The 22727-nt window shown below is 44.1% G+C and overlaps 1 protein-coding gene across 2 annotated transcripts in view; it reads right to left on the reverse strand.

Moving 5' to 3' along the window:
* Positions 1–19738, reverse strand: part of LOC124612505 (senecionine N-oxygenase-like) — a 37689-nt gene extending 17951 nt beyond the window's left edge. For both annotated transcript variants that reach the window (XM_047140748.1, XM_047140746.1), the window contains exons 1-4: positions 19500–19738; positions 9220–9358; positions 4930–5048; positions 2340–2517 (exon numbers count right to left, since the gene is read on the reverse strand). In XM_047140748.1, the coding sequence (XP_046996704.1) occupies positions 2340–2517; positions 4930–5048; positions 9220–9358; positions 19500–19699 (636 nt within the window). In that variant the 5' untranslated portion in view covers positions 19700–19738. The remainder of the gene's footprint in view (positions 1–2339; positions 2518–4929; positions 5049–9219; positions 9359–19499) is intronic.
* Between the last annotated feature and the right edge of the window lie 2989 nt (positions 19739–22727).

Genomic DNA, 22727 nt, shown 5'->3' on the forward strand with positions numbered 1-22727 from the left:
CTGACTTATTTCAGAAACAGTCACAATTTCACTGAACTAACATGTGAATTATGAACAACAGCTACCAGATCGTCTAAAACACTTGCCCGCGAAAGGCAAAGGTCCCGAGTTCGAGTCTCGGTCGGGCACACAGTTTTAATCTGCCAGGAAGTTTCATATCAGCGCGCACTCCGCTGCAGAGTGAAAATCTCATTTTGGGACCAGATCATCTATTTCGTTATCTCTGCTTGTTGCAGACTTGCTCCTTACCCTCTGGAAAGTATTTCAATGGTCTTCCAATACAAAAATTTTGCAAGTTCGCTAAATCATCATTCTTTTTGTTCATTGTCTATCGGGATAATTTTGTGCGTACAACTCAACAGTACTCTTCACGCACCTAGTGAATTCTCCATAAATAAGTAGCATATCTAGTTTATCTCGACTGGTGAATGACATCTGGTTTTTCAGAGGGACCGGTACTCGAAAAACGTTGAACGACGCAGACCAAATGAAAGCTACTTTTCCTTTGTGCCCGTTTAATACTGGTATCGCGGCAGTGCAACAGTGTTCTCATATTCGCTGAATTTATGCAGCAGTGTGGTCACTATTAAGTTCAGGCTCTCGTACTTTCACTCTTTTTGCTTTATTTACTGGGACATTCAGTCGCCTGTCGCAAATCGTGTTCTTCCTCCCTGAAAATTGGCCCATTTTCTTGTGGATCTTTAAGAGTTGTGTCGTACCCGTGTTTGTAGAGTGTAGGTGAGTGCAATGGGTGCTTGTGTAGTGTAATATTACATTTGTATTGTATGATGTTGATGAGGGATAGGGTGGAATCTGATGCCGGCAGATAGTGTATTGTTACAGGAAAACACCAAGGGGCTGCCGAGCTTAATCTTCACAACCAATGGACAGATCACCATGAACAGTATCACTTGGCTACGACACTGACGTAAAATTGCGGGAGCTTTGCTTCATCACATCTGCTCCAATTGCTGGAGAAGTACTTACAGTGAGAATTTCATCCACAACAAGGATTCGAACCGGCTTACTTTGGTTTCGAGCCCCCTGCACAGGCCTATGTCAGTGTCGTAGCCAAGTGACTCTGTTGGTGGTGATCTGTCCATTGGTTGTGAACATTAAGCTCGGCGGCCCCCTGGTGTTATTCTATAAGAATACACTATGTGCTGGCACCAGATTCCACCCTCTCCCTCGATACAGTTCCCCACAGTCGTTTAATGAACAAAGTAAGAGCATATGGACTATCAGACCAATTGTGTGATTGGATTGAAAAGTTCCTAGATAACAGAACGCAGTATTTCTCAATGGAGAGTAGTCTTCCTAATTAAGAGTGATTTCAGGTGCGCCGCAGGGGAGTGTCGTAGGACCGTTACTGTTCACAATATACATAAATGACCTTGTGGATGACATCGGAAGTTCACTGAGGCTTTTTGTAGATGATGCTGTGGTGTATCGAGAGGTTGTAACAATAGAAAATTGTACTGAAATGCAGGAGGATCTGCAGCGAATTGACGCATGGTGTAGGGAATGGGAATTGAATCTCAATGTAGCCAAGTGTCATGTGCTGCGAATACATAGAAAGATAGATCTCTTATCATTTAGCTACAAAATAGCAGGTCAGCAACTGGAAGCAGTTAATTCCATAAATTATCTGGGAGTAGGCTTTAGGAGTTGTTTAAAATGGAATGATCATATAAAGTTGATCGTCGGTAAAGCAGATGCCAGAGTGAGATTCATTGGAAGTATCCTGGGGAAGTGCAATCCGAAAACAAAGGAAGTAGGTTACAGTACACTTGTTCGCCCACTGCTTGAATACTGCTCACCAGTGTGGGATCCGTATCAGATAGGGTTGATAGAAGAGATAGATAAGATCCAACGGAGAGCAGTGCGCTTCGTTACAGGATCACTTAGTAATCGCGAAAGCGCTACGGAGATGATAGATAAACTCCAGTGGAAGACTCTGCAGGAGAGACGCTCAGTAGCTCGGTACGGGCTTTAGTTAAAGTTTCGAGAACATACCTTCACCGAAGAGTCAAGCAGTATATTGCTCCCTCCTACGTACATCTCGCTAAGAGACCATGAGGATAAAATCAGAGAGATTAGAGCCCACACAGAGGCATACCGACAATCTTTCTTTCCACGAACAATACGAGACTGGAATAGAAGGGAGAACCGCTAGAGGTACTCAAAGTACCCTCCGCCACACACCGTCATATGGCTTGCGGAGTATGGATGTAGATATGTTAGCGATGTTGGCTGCAGAGGCAGTCTATTCATTTGTTATTTGTTTGAAATTATTTTTATGTTACGAAAAATTTCCCGTCGCCCGCTGTGCGGCCTACCTGCTGAGCGACAGATGCGACTTCCAGCGCTAGGTCCATGCCAGAAGGCCCGGAGCCGATGAGAAGCACTCGCCGCCCCCTGTAGGCGTCTGGGCGACGGTAGTTGTGGGCGTGGCTCTGCCGGCCACGGAACTCGCGCGAACCCTTCAGCTGTGGCCTCTTCTCCTTCCAGTAGTGTCTATACGAGTTCGTAAAGGCATTTTCAGCTATTAAATCGTAGATGAACGTTGTTAACCCTTTAACTACTCTGGACGTGTTAGGCGGCGCGCGCCTTTGTGCCTGTCCCTGTGTGCTCTGAACGTGTTTACGCGCGCCACCATCCCTTCCACCTGTTACTCCGAACGCGGCTACGCGCAGACACAAAGGCACGCTCGTTAACACGTCCAGAGCAGTTAAAGGATTAATTAGTATAATACCATTACTAAACTGTCACGAATCAATTTTTGTGGAATGGTACAGTTTTATTGAGAGATACGGGGTTGTCAAATGAAAACCCTAAAACTGTCATAAACATTCGATTTCCTGCGCTATTGTTCTGTAAATTGGCAGCGTATTTACATGTGCTTCAAAGAACTTACAATAGGTGGCAGTATACTGTAGACAAGTGAAGCACTGCTACAATAGCAGTTTGCAGTGACTACCTTGCTTGCAATAGACATCAACGAAAAACAATATTCCGTTATACGTTTTCTGAGCTGTGAAGGTACGAAACATATCGAAATTTTTTTTTTTTATGATAATACTGTCTGACATATTTATCAGAGCAGCAAGACCATGATTGGAGTGGAAAGTTTACAAACGTCGTGACTTGGGTGGCGGATGGTCTCCGCTTAGGTCAAGTAAACCGCGCTCTGATATCAGAACTGACGCCACGGCAATCGCCGTGTGATGATGGATGAAATAGCCGAAAATCTGAAAATTAGCCACATCTCAACACACAAAAATGTTCGTGGCGTGCTTGGGTTTTTCTAAGTTTCTGCAAGGCAGATGCTACGGTGTCTTCCTCCAATACAGAAACAGTAACGCATTGACGTATATGATGAACTTCTGCGGCGCTTTGAAGCTGAATGTCATGGCTTCCTTGCGAAAATCGTTACAGCAGGCGAAAACAGGTTCACTACTAGCAACCCTAAATCAAGAGAGCAAGCATGGAATGACTTCATTTCCCACCGTCAGAAACCAAGTAATTTCTGGGGTAAACACTAGTAGGAAGGGTTATTCAGACCCTCTTCTGGGTTTAAATGAGCTTTTTTCTTGGAAAACAATAGGCCTAGGGGAAACACCATTCACAGAGCATCACATTTCGAACGCTGGATTCGTATTCTGACTCAAATCTGATAAATTCACCGTGGACCTGTGACTGTAGGTGTGATTTTGCAAGATGACAATGCTTGACCCCACATTGCTCGTCCATCACTGACCTGCGTTTTCATTCCCACATCCACCATTTTCGACAGACCTCGTACCAAGTAATCATCACATGTCTGGTCCACCCAGACAGGGGATGGGAGGAAATAAATTTCATTTTGATGAAGAGGTCCGCCATGTGATGTTCGAGTAGCAGCGCACATGACCACAATAATTTTTTTCCATAGGAATCCATATCTTTTCCTGCATTGGAGGAATTGTGTTGAACCTCAGGTAGACAATGTCGAAAACGATACATTTACGTCACACTTTTGTTGAACAAATCACATGTAGAAACATATTTAAGGTTTTCATTTCGCTCACCCTCGTATCTCTAAATGAAAACTGGTGCCGCAGAAGAGTGTTTTAGAATAGATGGGGTGATGGGATCGATGATAAGGTTTTGCACGGAAGTGAGCAAAACAGAAGTTTGCGGAACAACTTCACTAAAAGAAGCGTTCAATCTATAGGACATACCCTAAGGCATCAAAGAATAGTGAGTTTGGTAGCTTAGACAAGTGTGGCCGTTGGGTGAAATGGGAGGGGGGGGGGGGGGGGGGGAGGGGGCTGAAAACTGTTGAGCACGGTTTGAGCGCAGTGGTATGTTGAAATGGATGTTGGTTGCAGTAATCGTGCAGAGATGAAGACTTGCACAGGGCAGACTAGCTTGGAGAGTGGCATCAAGTCAGTCCTCGGAATGAAGATATCACTTTTTGGTTACTGCTATCATTATTTAAATGTCACTTGTAGTAAGGCCTTTACCGAAGGTTTACGCCTTAAAAGATATTCATGTAGGTACTTGGATTAAAGTTTCTCTTAATGAGAAATGACAAGAAGCCATCTGTATGTACTTTAAAGAATTTTTTATAGCCAATAACGCGTTCAAAACTACGTTTTACTAGCCAGTTTCGACGTGCAAGACCGCCTCTTCAGATCTTTGAAGATCTGAAAGTGACAGTCTTACTTGTCGAAACCGGACAGTAAAAACTAGTTTTGATGGCGATCTTGGCTACGAAAAATTTCTTCACTTAGGTAGCTTCGGACAGAAAACCATCACGAATCAATACATAAACTGCAACAATGTTGAAATCCAGCGTCACGAGAAATGCTTAGTATACAGTTTATAACGTGTTACAGGTATATCTCAGTCAGCAGTTTTTAATGCAGCATTAACATGACTTACCCACTGCACACCATAACAGAGTCAAACTGATAAGTTGTGACTTCAGCTGTATCCATATTTGTAGCTGACACTTCCCATACAGAGCCACGTGGTTGCACTCGTTCCACGTGCTGCCGGAACTGCGGAAATAAATCGTTCTTCTGATTATCTGTTATTATTGTTATTATTCATCTGTTGTATCTGATTGACCTCACTAATGGGTCACATATGTGATCGAATCTTTTGTTAGACAGAAATCGAATGAAAACCGTAAGTAGTGTGAAATCAAAGTAATTTTATCTAAATGTCTACAAGCAAACTAAAGTAAAATCTTTCGAAACTTCTCTATGACGTTAGTTTATTTATACGTTGACACAAACTTTTGTTTATGTATATTTTGTAACTCTCATTCAGGAGCAAGAATAAAATTTATTTGTAGTAAATAAACATGGATGTATGTATTTTTGTTGTAGAGGCAATGACTCAGGAAACACATCATTTGCGTAACGTGATACTTTATTCTAAAGTTAATTGAATTTCTGGAATACTCATTTGTAGTCAACCTTGGTTCCCTCATTGTTACTAACGTACAATGAATTTCATTTGATCCCATGAGAGAAAGAATATTTTAGGTGGTATCAGCGCGACATTTTGATTAAAAGCAACTCCGTGAGAGTAAGTAGGTGGTAGACATATAGTTTCGTCCTTAAGCCTGGTAAAAACTGGCCAACAAAATAGTAGCAACACATGGCTGCTAGTAACATGTATCCCGTCAACTAGCAACAAGGTCACAGATACTCGTCAACATGGGGCGGCATAAGATCAAAGAAATTCGTTTACTGTTGCTTGTACCCATGTTTTCCATTTCAAATGCAAAACATCGTCCAGTGTAGACGGAGTAGTTAACAATTGAAAAAGTGGTGAACGTACAGTTTCAGCAGGCTAGCAGTTACGTTATTATTTGAGCATATTTTATTATTTTTGTTATGTAGTTCTTGACTTGGTCTGCTATTCAGCAACATGTTCAAACTTGACCTTCGCTAAAGGTTGAATATAACCTCGGTTTATGACGACGTGAACTCGTCATAACTAATCTTTTGTAGCAGTCATGATGTGGACGAAAGACCTAATTATAGAGGTCATTGAAATGCTGAGAGCTGCTTACGGATTATAAGACATTAAGTGCAAGGCATACCAGACCAGAAATCCAAAACAGATTCGCACTTTGAAACAAATGTCTGTGAAATATCCAGGAAAATTAAGTCCATAAGAACTCTGTATTTCAGGGAACGGAAGAAAATACATGAGAAAAGCAAAAGTGGAACTGGTACCATTTCTGAAGGCAGTATATGGCTTATATACAATATGATGAGATTTCTCGTAGAAAGGGCGGTTTTATAGAGGCCAATACTTATTTGGTTCAAATGGCTCTGAGCTCTATGCGACTTAACTTCTGAGGTCATCAGTCGCCTAGAACTTAGAACTAACTAAACCTAACTAACCTAAGAACATCACACACATCCATGCCCGAGGCAGGATTCTAACCTGCGACCGTAGCGGTCGCTCGGCACCAGACTGCAGCGCCTAGAACCGCACGGCCACTCCGGTCGGCCAATGCTTATTTATTTATTTTATTGACCTAGGTTTAAAAATAACTAATGCCACAACAAGTCTGTTATTCCATTACACGCTACTACATACTGCACAGACGACCACTAAAAGCTGTAATCACGCAGATATTTACTATTATTTTAAATCAAGTAAGACAAAAAGTAGTAATGATGTAAAATTTAAAAAGGCAAAGAAAAGTACAAGTAGGCAAATTTATTTTGCCCCGGTATTTCCCTTTATTCTGAAATAAAATGTAGGGCCAATGCTTTCCTGATTTCTCTTGCTTCCCGAGAAGCATTTCTAGGGAGTTGCTGCAGTTCCAGGAAACATGTCTTGCCTTCTGACGCCTACAAACCCGTGTCACTGTACCAGTGTCCGCCCCTGGTAGCTGAGTGCAAATAAATTGCAAATAAATCATTCGCACCTATAATATCTCAACCTACAAAGGTTGAACCTGCGCGTTCAACTGCCAAAAAACCCAAAATAAAACAAAATGTGATGCCATGGTTAGCAAAGCGACAAATATATGCGAAGCATTCAAGGAAACGTGAAATCAAGAGGTGGTTTTGCCGTTAACGGTGAAAACGTAGCCAGCGGGATGCGGGGCTCAAAACTAGACAGTCGGAATATATGTACAGCAAAAAATCGCACACGTAATTTCCTCTTCGTGCTGGTAACGGGTGAACTTACAGCGCATGAATTGATTTCGGCTAATCCTTAAAGATCTCCTTTGATCAGTTTCCAAGTCATCAATGGGACAAAGACAATAGACACCATTCAGCAATTTGCTATTCTCCTGCAGCATAAGCTACAACGTCTTTAGCTTCACTGCCGGCATCTATAATAATAACTTCAGCACCCTAGCGGACACTGTCGACGCCAAGTCAGTAAATGCGCTCTTTTCCTACGGCTCAACCAAAATATCCATCAAGACGTCAATCTTGTAATTCAGAATCTCGGACTGAAGTGTTTTGACAGCAATGTTCATGTTATACGAGCAATACACCAGAAAATCAACAGCTTCGATCACAGATGTCTTTGGCACAGCAAAATTTAAACACCCCTGAAACTCAACAGCCTCAGCCACAGTATTTACCTCTACAACGACAACATACACCATAATCTCGCTTTATTTTGGTAATGACAGACCTTCACAAACACCCCTTTCCTCAAGGGAATTCTCAGTAACAAACCTTATGGGTTCAAAAAAATGTTGAAATGTTTGTGAAATCTTATGGGACTTAACTGCTAAGGTCATCATTTCCTAAGCTTACACACTACTTAACGTAAATTATACTAAGGACAAACACACACACACACCCATGCCTGAGGGAGGACTCGAACCTCCGCCGGGACCAGCCGCACAGTCCATGACTACAGCGCCTAAGACTGCTCGACTAATCCCGCGCGGCAAATCTTATGGGTATTATATATCAATTTTATCACCATAATACAATCACTTGGAGTCAATAAATTCTTTGTACAATATTTAGTAACATATAATTTGTATTTTAGTTATATGCTTATTTGGCAGCATTCTTTACGACCGTCAATGATGGCTTCGAACAATTCAGGTACAGTGGAGGGAACTGAGTGTTTCGATAACTTAAACAAACGTTTTGGACTACGAAACAAATCATCTGTAACTAAGTATCGCAGAGTAAGCGCCGGTCTTACTGATGGTGGAATAGCAGCACGGTTGTTTAGGTTCTCTTTGGAGATTTTACGGGCTACCAAACAAAGAAGTAAGATAAAAGCAGCATGTATACCAGCGGCTACAGTCTCTTCCATTCTGTACCCAACACTGGGTTTGTTTTGCACGCGCAACACCGTTAACAACATGTATACAGATGCCAATTGCTATGTCCAACAAATATGTTGCCAACATTCGCCAACAAGTTGGTTCAAATGGTTCAAATGGCTCTGAGCGCTATGGGACTTAACATCTGTGGTCATCAGTCCCCTAGAACTTAGAACTACTTAAACCTAACTAACCTAAGGACATCACACACATCCATGCCCGAGGCAGGATTCGAACCTGCGACCGTAGCAGTCGTGCGGTTCCGGACTGAGCACCTAGAACCGCTAGACCACCGCGGTCGGCCAACAAGTTGGTAACATTTTGTTGCCCAGTCTGTGTAGACTAGCTAGATTGCTGTAAGGAACGTACCTGTGAATTTGAGCAGAAGTTATTTCAACACTTAGATTACTCACTTGTTGTTGCTAATTAGGGTTAGGGTAGTGTTGTTTAACGTCCCGTCGACAACGAGGTCATTAGAGACGGAGCGCAAGCTCGGGTTAGGGAAGGATGGGGAAGGAAATCGGCCGTGCCCTTTCAAAGGAACCATCCCAGCATTTGCCTGAAACGATTTGGGGAAATCACTTAAAACCTAAATCAGGATGGCTGGAGACGGGATTGAACCGTCGTCCTCCCGAATGCGAGTCCAATGTGCTAACCACTGCGCCACCTCGCTCGGTGTACAGAGAGACGATTATCATTACAGAACATAATTTCTACTCTCACCTTCAACCCGTCGATGTGCTGGAGGTGTAAATCATTTGTGAGGTAACTTCGGTCGTATTTGCTTATACTGGAACACACACACACACATACACACACACACAAGCGCAAGCGCAAGCGCAAGCGCGTGTTAGCGAGCGCAAGGACGCATACAAAGATGCACATAGTGATATTCTTACCTTAATGCAACGACGAAGTCCAAAGTGTTCCGCATATGAATTGAGGTATTTTAGTACATCGCCAGCCGGCAGATAGGATTTCTCGCCCTCAGGAAAAGGGTAATCTGGAAATGCCATTACCTCCTTGGGCAGATTCGTCCTGCAACATCAAACAACTGTGACTAAGGGTATCTGAAGCATTTTCTGTACAATAACTAGACCTTACATATGGGCGACTGCGTCCATAATTAATAATAGATACTGAAACCGCACCTGGTATAACTAATTTGAAGCAATTTCCCAAGGCGTTATGTAATTATCCAATCTGAATAATGTATGTCTTCGTAAAAATTCGTAAAATCTCGCATACTGTTGCTATTAATTCTGGTAGGATATACAATAAAAACTTCGAAATTGAACATGTTTACTGAAAAAGAGGAAGAGCTTCTAGCTCTGTATCTCTGCCGAACAGTTGAACCCGGCAAAACCAAAAAGCATTCTAGCACGCAACGAAGCGGGTTAACGCACACTGTGATGGTAAATCTCAGAACGTTATCGCACCTGACACCAGCTGCTCATCACAAAACAAGAGAAATTAAAAGCTGTCGTTACTATAAGAACTCACCAACTGAAAGGGGAAGGTGACTGGTTAAATGGCACTTATTTATAAGGCAATGACAACAGTGGTGAACGAATTAGGATCATGCTAATGTTGATAACATGGCGCGATGACACGTTCACTGGTGTCCACTGCTACTAATCCATTCCTGTTTTTACATTAGGCACGTGATGGTGGAGAATTAGTGAATGTCAGTTATTAAAATGCAGTTTTATTTGCAAAGGTCTGCACCATATGCTACAGATTTAGGAGATTGTATCACCAATAGATAGCCTCTTGCCCTTGCCAGCAAGGCCCAGTATTCGGTAGATACGTTACCACTGTGTCTGAGGGCTTTGAAGGCTAATGCCATTAACGCAATTACGAATGGTTCAAATGACTCTGAGCACTGTGGGACTTGACTCCTGAGGTCATCAATCCCCTAGAACTTAGAACTACTTAAACCTAACTAACCTAAGGACAACACACACATCCATGCCCGAGGCAGGATTTGAACCTGCGACCGTAGCGGTCGCGCAGTTTCAGACTGAAGGGCCTAGAACCGCTCGGCCACACCGGCCGGTGGCATTTACGAGTTCAAAAGAATTCTTTCGAAATTTAATTCTATAATTACTTGTTACTTTAATGTTTACATTGTAGTAGTACTTGAAGGGACACAGCAGATTCATTGTCGGACCATTGTTATTAGTGGTATGCACGTAATGTGCTTCAGATCGTGGCTGTAACATCGTCAGCAATGTTATACAATCGAATATGCAGCCTAGAGGCTGCAAGGTCAGCAGCGAAAGATAGAAAATGACGTCTTATGAGCCACAGGAGGTCAGGCTATCTGAAGTAGAAGCAGCTTACGAAGTGCGTAAAAGTTGTCAAAGTTGATTGTGATTCTTTCTGAAAATAAAACTGTTTTATAAACACACACCGATTTAACAGGGTTTGTTTGTGTGATTGTTAGGAACAAATTATTTATTCTGTACTTCCACCTGTCATACTGTTTATTTTGTTTAATTTTAATACAGTGCGATGCGTTTGGAGCATGCATTGCTTATCTTCGGGTTTTTTGCTACACATGACGAAAAGTTACTAATCTAGTATTCATTATGCGAAAACTTATATTTACGCAAGTGGTTCTTGTGTGACGACGATAAGGGAGGAGTTAGAGTGGAGAGTTTAGTAAGCGACGTCAAACACTGTTAATTGTTGCTGTTGTTGTAGCTGATGTTGTGATGTAGGGCTCAGAACGCCGAGCTCCACGCAGCAACCACAGCTCACACTGTTGGACGCTATGTTTTTACCCTCCTAAGCTCCATTCACCTCTCACATCCCAATTTTCCCATCAGAACCAACTGATTCAGCATTGCAGTGAACATGATTTGGAAATTATCACTTAGTTAGCGGTAAAATAACTTAATTACTTTTGTTGTCAGTTTATACAAAAGAGGAGTAATCCCATGGATGAGTAAAGCAGGTTCGAACGGATCGAAATGTGCTAAGCTAAATTGAAACAAGGCAGGCAATATGTCTGGCGGCAAAACAAATAATACTGTGCATACATATTTCACCTCAAGATCAAGATGCACTCCGTGGTCAATTTGTGTGCTTCTCTGTGGGGCACTGAGTGCTTTGTGAAGACAATGGAATGTGATACGAGTCCGTACTACAGAGATTCACAAGTTCCATTCGATAACGGCTTTTACGATGACCGTGGCACCAGCAGAAGCTTTCAGCAGATGCTTCGTACATCTCCCACGGCTTTGCTGGCTAACATGCCACTGGTGCAGCCTCTTCTGTTACACTGACCATAACTGCGTATAATTAGGTAAATTCAAGGACGAATCCATGCATGACAGATGGTTGATAGCAAGTGTGACATGAGTCCATAAATCGTAGAAGGGAAGTTTTAAAACAGAAAAAACGTTGCATGCTGAAGAAACCAGTTTCACAAAGTCTTGGAGCGTCCTGTTAAATTTTTGCAGGATATTTAAGCCCAGCTGCGAAAGTTTCATAGCTCTCTCGACATTTCCGTTAGCAGATTCTTGGCGTTTGGAGCACCCCTCTACCTAACTATTTTCGCCTTTTATTCTCACACTTTCCTACGGACAAACTACCTTACAGAACTGCGATGCCAGTGTGTTGTGGTAGGACCGCTTATAAATTTACATCTACATTGATGAGTCAAGACATTATGACCACTGCCCACCACGAGAATCACTGCAGGCGTTTCGGGCAGTGGACGCGAGAAGGAGAGTATTTACACACATTAGCGGCGCATGGAAAATCGTTCCTCTATGATACGGGCTACAAGTTGGGAACCTCACTGACATGGGCGACTTTGGCAAAGGGTAGTTTGTTATGGCCCGGCGCTAGGGAACGAACATTTCGGAAACGGCAAAACTAGCCGACCAGCCAGTCGACAGTAAAGTGTACTTACTGTAGTTAACATCTAAGACAAATGGATGAAAGACGGTGGAAACACGAGAAGACGACAAGGCGCAGTACGTCCATGTCTCGTAACAGAGTGTGGAGGTTGGAGACTTGTCCGCACTGTAAATCAGGATAACCATCGGTTTGTGGCAGACCTGTCGACAGTGTTGGTACAACTTCAAGAGTTTGGAGCCCTACGTGTTCGCATGTTGACCCGGCGGCATCGAAAGTTACAGTTGTAATGGTTATGGGATCAACGAGATTGGACCTTGGAATCTAGAAACATGTCGCCTGATCCCTTGAATGACATTTCTTGTTACAACAGTTCGATTGTCTCTTTGACATGTGGTCATCAGACCGAAAGGCGGCTCGAGACACGCACTTTGGCACCTACGCAGTCCTCTGGGTATTGAAATATGCTTTGGGGGACTGTCACCTCGATGTGCTTGGAACATGTGGTAGCAATAGGTAGCACCATACCGTGAACATTATTGCAGACCACCTGCATCCCTTCATGAGTGATGTCCTCCCCGACGGAGATGGTATATTCGGTGGTACGAAAAACATTCCGCTAAACATCACAGAACCACCTCCAGCCTCCACACTCTCCATGTTGAACACCTCATTGAGCCATCTCTGGAATCAACGCGTAGCATCATTCGAAAAGAGGCAAAATCGCGACTCGAAAAACCACAGTACACCACTGCATTCAGATAGCGACCAATTTCTGAGTTGTTTTGTGCACTGAAGTGCCGCTTTATGTGCCATTGTCAGCATGACCTTCTGCAATCCACGCAAGTCGAAATGTCAGCAGCGTGCAGTTCACTTCGCAATGTTGATTCGGGCATTGGTTGACATGGACCTCATTCGTGTCACTTGGCGACACATTGTCGTTAATGTGAGCTGTTGTGAGGTTTGGCTCTGTGCTGTGGCATCTCCTGTGTGATTCAACGAACAGGAAGGTTATTTGGAGGAGCAGTAAGCTAAAGCTGTCAGCACATGGGTCAATGAACGCAAATGGGATATCTAAGGTCGCGAGTCACAGTGCCGTCGGCACGCGACATGAGCTGGTTAACGCGATTCTGTACTCCCAGCGCTCTCCGGCGGCACTTATCGGCTTTATTCGGCTTGCAAACCACACCGTTTGTTCATGGAAATGGACGTACGTAAAATTCCTACGTTAGTTCTATTACAATGTACACTTCCTTTCTTGACAGTACGCTGGTTGTGTTGCTCTGTCTGTGGTAAATGTAAATAAAAAATTCAATAGCCGTGAACATGTAATAAGACAAAAATGAGTGATACGTCTCCACTCAGGAACGATATCAGTTTGTAAAAGTTTACCAAAGTGAACAAACTCACTCCTGACGGAATGCACACTTATATTTACGTAACATCAAATATCACAGAAATTATTTCTACTAATTTCTTGGGGGACTTCCACAACTTTTAGAAAATGCTATGGTGGTAAAAAATAAACGTAAGCAGCAGGATATGAATCATCTACTGGTCTACTCTCGGTTTCGTAATGTGGCGCCTTAGTTAATGACGCTGTGCTCTGCTACCACTGACCTCATATCTCAAGTTATAGTTTTCTAAAGACTTCAATCGCTGAAACGATATTGACATTTAATTATAACACACCCTAAAAAGAACGACATGTTTTCATGAATCTTGTTGGGTCGTTGCCTTACAATATCTTGCCATCATAATATGCGAACTATAAGGCGAAAATAACCGAATACGAAAATTATTTAACCACCAATATGACGCTTCCCGTCATTTTATTACAATAAATCGTACCAATAACGATCGTTTTCGAACCATTCAATGTGATGGTGCTAAGAAAACGACTCTGAGCACTATGGGACTTAACATCTGAGGTCATCAGTCCCCTAGAACTTAGAACTACTTAAACCTAACTAACCTAAGGACATCACACCCATCCATGCCCGAGGCAGGATTCGAACCGGCGACCGTAGCGGTCACGCGGTTCCAAACTGTAGCGCTTAGAACCGCATGGCCACACCGGCCGGCCTGAAGGTGCTAAGAAACAGCACATATTCATAGGGTGTAACTTATAACATAAAATCCACCAAATATGGGCTTCTGCTGAATAAGACAAATACAGTAGTATGGCGTCTTACTTTCTGCTTGTGACGTAGGGAGCGTTCGTGCTTCTTATTGGTTCTACTTTACGTGGCACGTTACTGAAATATCATACAGCTCGTTTAGTGTTTCAAGTGACGAAATGGCTCCTCAACGAGAAATAGTGGGAAGTGACTTCTCAGAACTCGTAGATCTCCATTTCAACGTTAGCACTTGGCCGTTGGCTTAAGTGCAGGGATTAACAGTGGGAGCTCTGTGTGTTATTTTACTGTGCATGAAGTGGATCGCCATAGCGGTGTTACAGTATCTGAAGCACGCCGCTGGTTTTCATCTGTCCTGGAATTTGGATTACCATCCAGCGCTGTGAGTATGCGAAACCAGGCTTCTCAATTAAACATTGACGCATCTGTTTCAAAATAGTCGAGTTTCTGGAAGGGTACATGTTGTGAATAGGTGCACTCTACACAAAGAAATGTACAATACAAGCGGTACGTTCTGCCTTTTATATACAGAGGGCTGCTTGGTTGTAGATCGGGTTTCAAGGATGTCCACACATAGCGTGTGGCCTTGGAAGTGTGTTCCGAGACTTCGTTTTCAGACTCATAGTGTTTTTCTTTTTCAAATGACAGGTCAGAGCTCGCAAGAGGCGACGCATCAGATTGGTTACCTTCATTACCGACGCAGCTGGTAATCACTGCGGTCAGTGTTGATGAAGCTCGTCGCCGTTGTGAGCGTTGAGCATAAGTAGTACATGGCACATATGTAGTAAGTGGTATATTGACTCAATATGTAACCTGGTGCTTGCTATATTGAGCTTACTTAAAATTCTGGACCATAGGGGTGCTCTCTTAAGTATTTAATCCTCACAAACACTTCGTTGTCGTTATTAACTATATGTCACAAGATGTGTGATATACGATGTTGTCTACGGGTTTCGAAAATGAAATGGAGCTCCACATCCTAGTTATTTTGTGGTGTGTTATTTTAGGCTGTTTATTAACATGCCTGTTAAATTTTAAACACCGAGCTGGGCGGGTGCTTTTCAAAATTATGTTGTTCTGTACATGCTAGTCGTTTTACAAAGTGTTATTTGTTTCTTCTCTAGCATATCGTGAAGTTTTAATTTCTGAGCTTCATCATGTGGGTAGAAAGTAATTGCCACAGGTGTGAGAGCTTAGTTGGTACAGAGATTCTAGCCTTACGTCTTGGCCAAACTCTATTGTAATTTATTTTGCAGGTGAGCGCAGTATCCATTGTACATAGAGTTTGAGTGAGTGGTCAGGAAAGACCCAATGATTGGCTACTTCTGCCTTCATTTCCAAGGATCCACGGAAGCTACTCATAATGCTAAACGTAAACTGGGTATGGTTGGTCAATAGATTCGGCGAAGGGAACCAAATAGCGAGATCATAGGTCCTATCGGATTTGGGAAGGATGAGGAAGGAGGTAGACAGTGCCGTTTCGAATGAACCATCCCGGCATTTGCCTGAAGCAATTTCAGGGAAATCACGTAAGACCTAAATCAGGAGGCCGCACACGGGTTCGAACTGTCGTTCGCCCTAGTGCGAGTCCATTGTGTTAACCTCTTTGTGTCACCTCGCTTGGTAAGCTATGGTTACTATATTGTGGCACAAAACTATTTAAATCTTGAGTCTCAGAAATTGTAACATTTTTAGTAAATAAACTGGCACATCTCCCCGTCTCGGAATCGGTGCGTTAAGACGCAGGCTAGTCATCCTGCACCACCCGTAGAACTCTGCGTCTTAAGCCATTGGTTCCGAGACGTGGAGGTACGCAGATACCGAACCGCATCCACCCAGCTACGAGTGTCGGTGTGTCGGCCAGCTTGGTTGTGGTTTTTAGGCGGTTTCCCTCACCCCAATAGGTGAATGTCGGACTGTTGCCCAATTCTCACGACAGTTGCACGATTCGCAGACATTTCGAAAATAATCGCTCACTTTAACAGGGCTAACATTACACGCATCAGATGGAGAAGGCGGGGGGAGAGGAAGGAGGCGGGAGGGGGAATGGGTGGTGACAGGAAGCGTATCGGAACACTATGGAGTAATCTTCTCGAAGCCGTAAACAACAATGTCGACCCTGCGCCGATGCGGGACAAAAGCATCAGCAAAAGAAGGCGAAGCAGTGAATCTGCGCTTTAGTAACCCAGTTCTTGTTCCCACTGCTGTCGTCCTGTGGTACAAAATGCATTAACTGAGAACAGCAACTCTTTTTGGTGAACATATCTGACGTCAGAACAGGAGAAGACGTGTCCCACGAGAAAGACAGGCCGTGACGCGTACGTCACGAAGGTAGTCCTGCGCTCGCTCGCTTGCTCAAATCAGCAGGAAAACTGCGTTTCTTCATGCATGAACGCGTAACTAGGCGTGTCCGTACAAACGATAACTGTATCTTCTACTGGAATCCGCTATTATGGGATCTTACTGTTATTAGTCCTATAATGATGGGGAGTCCATGGGCCTGCTTATAATTTGTACTGCCGTACAATAAAATAAAATCATGCTAAAATGATTATCAGTTGCATAAGGCACCACTTCCAGCATGTAATGAGTACTGTTAAGCAGAAGAGACTAAATGCTGTAAACAAGCCGTGATTTCATTTACCTTGAGTATCGATCTTAAATTTTGCTGTAGTACTATTAATCAGTAAGACTTCATAACAGCAGATTCCAGTGGTAGATGCAATTCTCGTTAGTACTTACAGGCCCAGTTGCGAGTTAACAGGTTTAGAAACACATTTTGTCTGCTGATCTGAGCGAGCGAGCGAGTTCAGGTCTACCTTCGTGTGTCCGCAGCTCGTGGTCGTGCGGTAGCGTTCTCGCTTCCCACGCCCGGGTTCCCGGGTTCGTTCCCGGCGGGGTCAGGGATTTTCTCTGCCTCGTGATGACTGGGTGTTGTATGATGTCCTTAGGTTAGTTAGTTTTAAGTATTTCTAAGTTCTAGGGGACTGATGACTTAAGATGTTAAGTCCGATAGTGCTCAGAGCCATTTGAACCATTTTTTTGTTACGGAAGATGCAACGGCGCTGTACTCTGCTAGCTGCGTTTATAACGCTACGCGGTCTGAAGATGGTGGGTAATCTCTCGAAACTAGTCATCACTTTGCACAAATTTTAAATTTTCAATACGAGTGAGACAATATACTAAAAATTTTTGAAAATTTTAAAATGTTTTATAGAAAGTTTTTTTGAAGTTCTAATAATTTCATATTTGATTAACTCCTGTTGTATTTGAAACCGACTGCCACTGACAGAGTGTGACATGTATCCCTGGTAGAGCGTGACATGTATCTCTGGTCGCTGTTGAACAGGAACCTTTAACGACAACTGTTCTTACTTCGTGTTACATTTCTGCATGTTGTGCACCATTACTTGTAGACACAGTGGATAGTTCGCAATGATCCCCCGAAAAATCTGGCAGTTTCACTCACAGTATGATAATCGGCGCGTAAAACCGCGATATCTCTTTTTTTTTTTGTATTCTAAGGCGTCTCTACGTCCGCCCATTTTACTCTGGTGATGTCCATCCCCTGGTAGCGGAGTGGTCAGCTCAACAGAATGCCAATGCTCGGGGACTGGGTGTTGTGTTGTCCTAATCGTCATTAGTTCATCCCCAAGTCGCCGAAGTCGCGTTAAGTCGAAAGACTTGATCCCGGCGAACGGTCTACTAGACGGGAGGCCCTAGTCACACGACACACACATAAAAAAAAAAAACTCTGCTGATTCGATACAAGTGACGGTCAATGTACAGAACTGCATTTCACATCTGTGGCGAAGACCCACATGGCTAGGTGGTACTATTTCCATACAGTTAGCAGCGCAAGTAGGATGAGTACTGCGAGAGGCGTTCAATGAGCAACGCAACATTTTTATTTCGGGGGCAATTTCGGTTGAAGGAACGCGAAATTTTTTGTGGGACATTGCGGAATATTCTCGCCTCAGCAACTATATTTTCATGAAATTCCGATATGTTACAATGCAATACATAGTCTTCAAAATGACGACTGTAGCGGAGTTGTGCTCCAAGCACAGAGGTGGCTATATTTTTTTTTTTTTGCTGGAAACCAGAGAATCGCTGATATTCATAGGCGTTTGCAGAATGTCTACAGAGATCTGGCAGCGAACAAAAGCACGGTGAGTCGTTGGACGAAGTGGCCGCTATAATCACAACACGATCGCGAAACCTGGCTTATCTCCCGTGTGTTGGCCGCACACAGCTATGACTACTGCAGTGTTGAAAGCGCTGGCACTCATTCGAGGTGGTCAGAAGGTCGCAGTCAAACATCTCGCGGCACAACTGGACATCTCTGCTCATAGTGCTGACATACTCATCCACCCACTGGTGAACTCAGAGGTGTGTGCCCGTTGGATTCCTCACCGCCTCATAAAGAGCAGCGAAGGACGATGTGTGCGGAATTGTTGCACGTTACGAGGCTGATCGTGTCGAATATCGTCGTAGATTTCGGTCCGGAAACAAAACGGCAATCCAAGGAGTGGCGCCAGACCATCTCTCCTCCGAAGAAAAAGTTCAGAGCCCCAACCTAAGCCAGTAAAGTCGTGACGACAGTCTTCTGGAACTCTGAAGGCGGTATTCTTTTGACGTCCTACATCACAGTACAACGATCAACCCTGAACTGTATCGCGCTACCCTCAGAAAACTGAAGAAACGACTTCAGCATAGAAACGAACTTCTTGTCAATGACTGTTTATTCTCACCCACACTTACAGCCCAGATTTCGCACCTTCCGGCATCCAACTCTTTGGTCCAATGGAGGATACACACTCTGCGAGAAGCTGTATGTAAATTAAGGGGAGATCATTGATGCAGCAATACATTCGCTCCGGCGTCGACCGGTGGAGTGGTACCACGCTAACACACAGACCCCCCCTCCCCCCCTCCAAGTAAGGTCGAGTAAGACCGTCGCTTTGAAAGGAGAGAGAATATGATGAAAAATATGGTTTTGTAGCCAGAAGCGAGAGGAATTATACGGTTTATTGCAATCCTGAATAAAACCAAACTGCTTTCAGAAAAAAAATGTATTTTACATTACTTATGTAAGGCCCCACGCATTTAGTGTGATGAACTTTGGTGAGAATGGTAAAGCGAGGCCTCATGTTGGAGAGCGGACTCACTCGAGGCTGAGGTACATGCTGCTGTGGACTGGCCGGCCGTCCACGTCGAGTCCCGTCTTTTCCGTGAAGACCCACGTGCCACCCAGCTGGTCGCCTCGCTCGAAGACGGTGACGCTGTGATCCCGTGGAGACTCCAGCAGGTGCCTGGCCGCCGCCAGCCCGGAGGCTCCAGCGCCAATCACCGCCACCTGCATCTTCATCCGACGTTGCGCTCCAACTGTTAACCAAGCTGCTCGCTAATTCCCCGGGGTTATCGAGTGATACAAAGTCGTGGCTGACGCAATTCTGCAGCTTCGCCTGTTATCACACAGGCCAGCCAGTGGTACTAGAATGTCACCAGAGGTTATCGAGTTCCAATATACATGCTGACGTAAAACAATTATAGAATGAATTCAGAAGTCCGCTGTGGCAAACCAGAAGTGTAAATCAAACACTTGCACTGCTAGTTCCAAGATACTGTTTTTTTATCATAATTGTTTATATAGGCCTACATTTTTATCTACATACATAGATCGCAAACCTCCACACGCTACACGGTGGTGGGTACCTTCTGCCACTATTAAACATTCCCTTTCCTGTTCCACTCGCTAATTAAGTGAGGGGGGAAAGCTACTGTACAAGCCCTAATTTCTATTATCTGTCTTCGCCGTGATGTTGATTGACGGCAATAGAATCCTTCAGCAGTCAGCAGCAAAAGCCGATTGTCTAACTTTTAACAGTATCGCTTTCGTCCAGGGATTCCCATTTGAGTCCACGGGGTACTTCCGCAACACACGTGTGTAGATCGAACCTAACAGGTACAAATCCAGAAGCACTCCTGTGAATTACTTCTTTTACTTTCTTTAATCCAACTTGGTGTGAGTTTCAAACAGACGATTAGTTCTTCAGACTTTGTCAGACTAGTTTTTATGCTCTGCAGATAAGTTACACTTCCTACGTTTCTTCCAATAAGCAGAAGTCGAAATTTGTCTTCCCCGGAACAGACCTGACGTGAACGTTCTACACTACTTGGAACTAACTACCCACAAGTAAAGGAGGAAACGAAATGAAACTTCACAGTTTGACAGGATATGTGTTGTTACTTCAGTGGTTGCGATGTCGAGTAGAACTTGACAGTATGAGCCCACTTATCAGTATTACATTGTACCCGCTGTGGCCTGGATGCATGCACTGATTAGGTTGGGAAGGGTATCATGAAGCAGTTGTATCCTCTCCGGAGGCAAGCTGGCCGACTACTGTTGTAACTGGCCCTTTAGTATCCTAGATACTGACGCTGGGACTGAGTTCGAGGTGGTGCCACACATGTTCTATCGGGGGCTGATCTGGGGATATTGCTATTCACGGGAGTACCTCAACATCAAACAGACGTTTAGTAGAGACACTTGCCATTTGTGGACGAGCATTGTCCTGTTGAAAGATTGCACCGCAATACTGCACACGAGAGGTACCATATGACGACACAGAACATACCGTTGCCTTAGTCACAGCTAGCAGCGACCTAAAGTCATATACAGTGACTCCCCATTCCATAATGTCAGGGCTAATACCGCTGATCCTCTTCAAATAATTGGAAGAATGGATTCAGCGACACTTGCCATTTGTGGACGAGCATTGTCCTGTTGAAATATTGCACCGCAATACTGCACAGGAGAGGTACCATATGACGACACAGAACATACCGTTGCCTTAGTCACAGCTAGCAGCGACCTAAAGTCATATACTGTGACTCCCCATTCCATAATGTCAGGTTTCATACCGCTGATCCTCTTCAAATAATTGGAAGAATGGATTCTCTCTCTATGCCACCGCTGTACTTGCGGACGATGGTCATGTGGGGCAGTGCAGAATCGCGACTCATTGCTCAACACAATGACTTACCATTCGCCAGCTGCCCATGATTCTCGTTCATGAGACCACTCCATACTCAGCCGTTTGTGTTGTAGTGTTAAGGGCATCCTATGCATGGAGCGGTAATTCCGTAGTCCAGTTGTTGCTAGTCTCTGACCAGTCTTGCGGAATGACACAAAATATTGCAGGGAGTCCATTTCTTATTCTCGTATGGCAGCAGTAGATATGGAGGGTTATCATGAGCTTGGTGCACAACACGACGAACCCCCCCCCCCCCCCCCTCCCAGGTCGTCAGACGCAGCAGACAAGTATGCCGGCCCTTACATACCCAGCCAGTCCATAGGGCCACTGTAACATCGAATGCCCCACAAATCTTGATATTGTACTACTCGACCAGCCAGCCAAATGGTGACTCACAGTGAGACCCTTTTCGAATGTCAGGTGCCGATAACACTGTCATACAGGATTACGTGACAGCCCCATATCCGTCACAGTCTTCATTCAGCACCTCACGCTATACAAGCGTCTTATATACCAGACGTGCTAAAAACACTAAACACGGACAACAGTAACGCTCTCTAGTGGTCGCTCCACCTGTCATGGACAACTGATACTTTTATCATTTACAGATCTGCAAATGGCGTATCCGAGTATGGACGTACATGGACATCGTACGCCAGGTACACTCTAACACAGAAAATATATTTAAAAAAACCGGAAGACTCACTACGAAGGAACTATCCGAACGGGACGGAAATCTATAGATGTGACGTAAATGTACAAACAAATCATTCAATTGCAGAAAAACCGGATGATTTATGTACAGGAAGAGCTTCACAAAATGAGCACGTCAGTAACGCATTGGCTCACCACTGTTACTTACGCAGTTAATTATTCGGTTTGGCATTAACTGATACAGTTGTTCGATGTCCTCCTGGCGCATTAGAACATAAAAATCCCGAGCTGGTTAGAGGGTCCTGCCTGTAATGTTCCATACGTTCTCAGCAGGGGGAGATCCGACGGCCTTTCTGGCAAGGCACAGTCGGCCAGGGTGCCCGAGAGGTTCTGGGCGCTACAGTCTAGAACTGCGCGACCGCTACCGTCGCAGGCTCGAATCCTGCCTCGGGCATGGATGTGTGTGATGTCATTAGGTTGGTTAGGTTTAAGTAGCTCTACGTTCTAGGGGACTGATGACCTCAGAAGTTAAGTCCCATAGTGCTCAGAGCCATTTGAACCACTTGGCAAGGCAATGTTTTCCTAGCACGTAAACAAAATCTCTCGCTTTGTGCGGGTGGTCATGCCTTGCTGAAATGTAAGCCCAGGATGACTTGCCATGAAGGGCAACAACACGGCTCGTAGAATATCGTCGACGTACCGCTG

Source organism: Schistocerca americana, chromosome 4 (assembly GCF_021461395.2).
Source record: "Schistocerca americana isolate TAMUIC-IGC-003095 chromosome 4, iqSchAmer2.1, whole genome shotgun sequence".
Taxonomy (NCBI): Eukaryota; Metazoa; Arthropoda; class Insecta; order Orthoptera; family Acrididae; genus Schistocerca; species Schistocerca americana.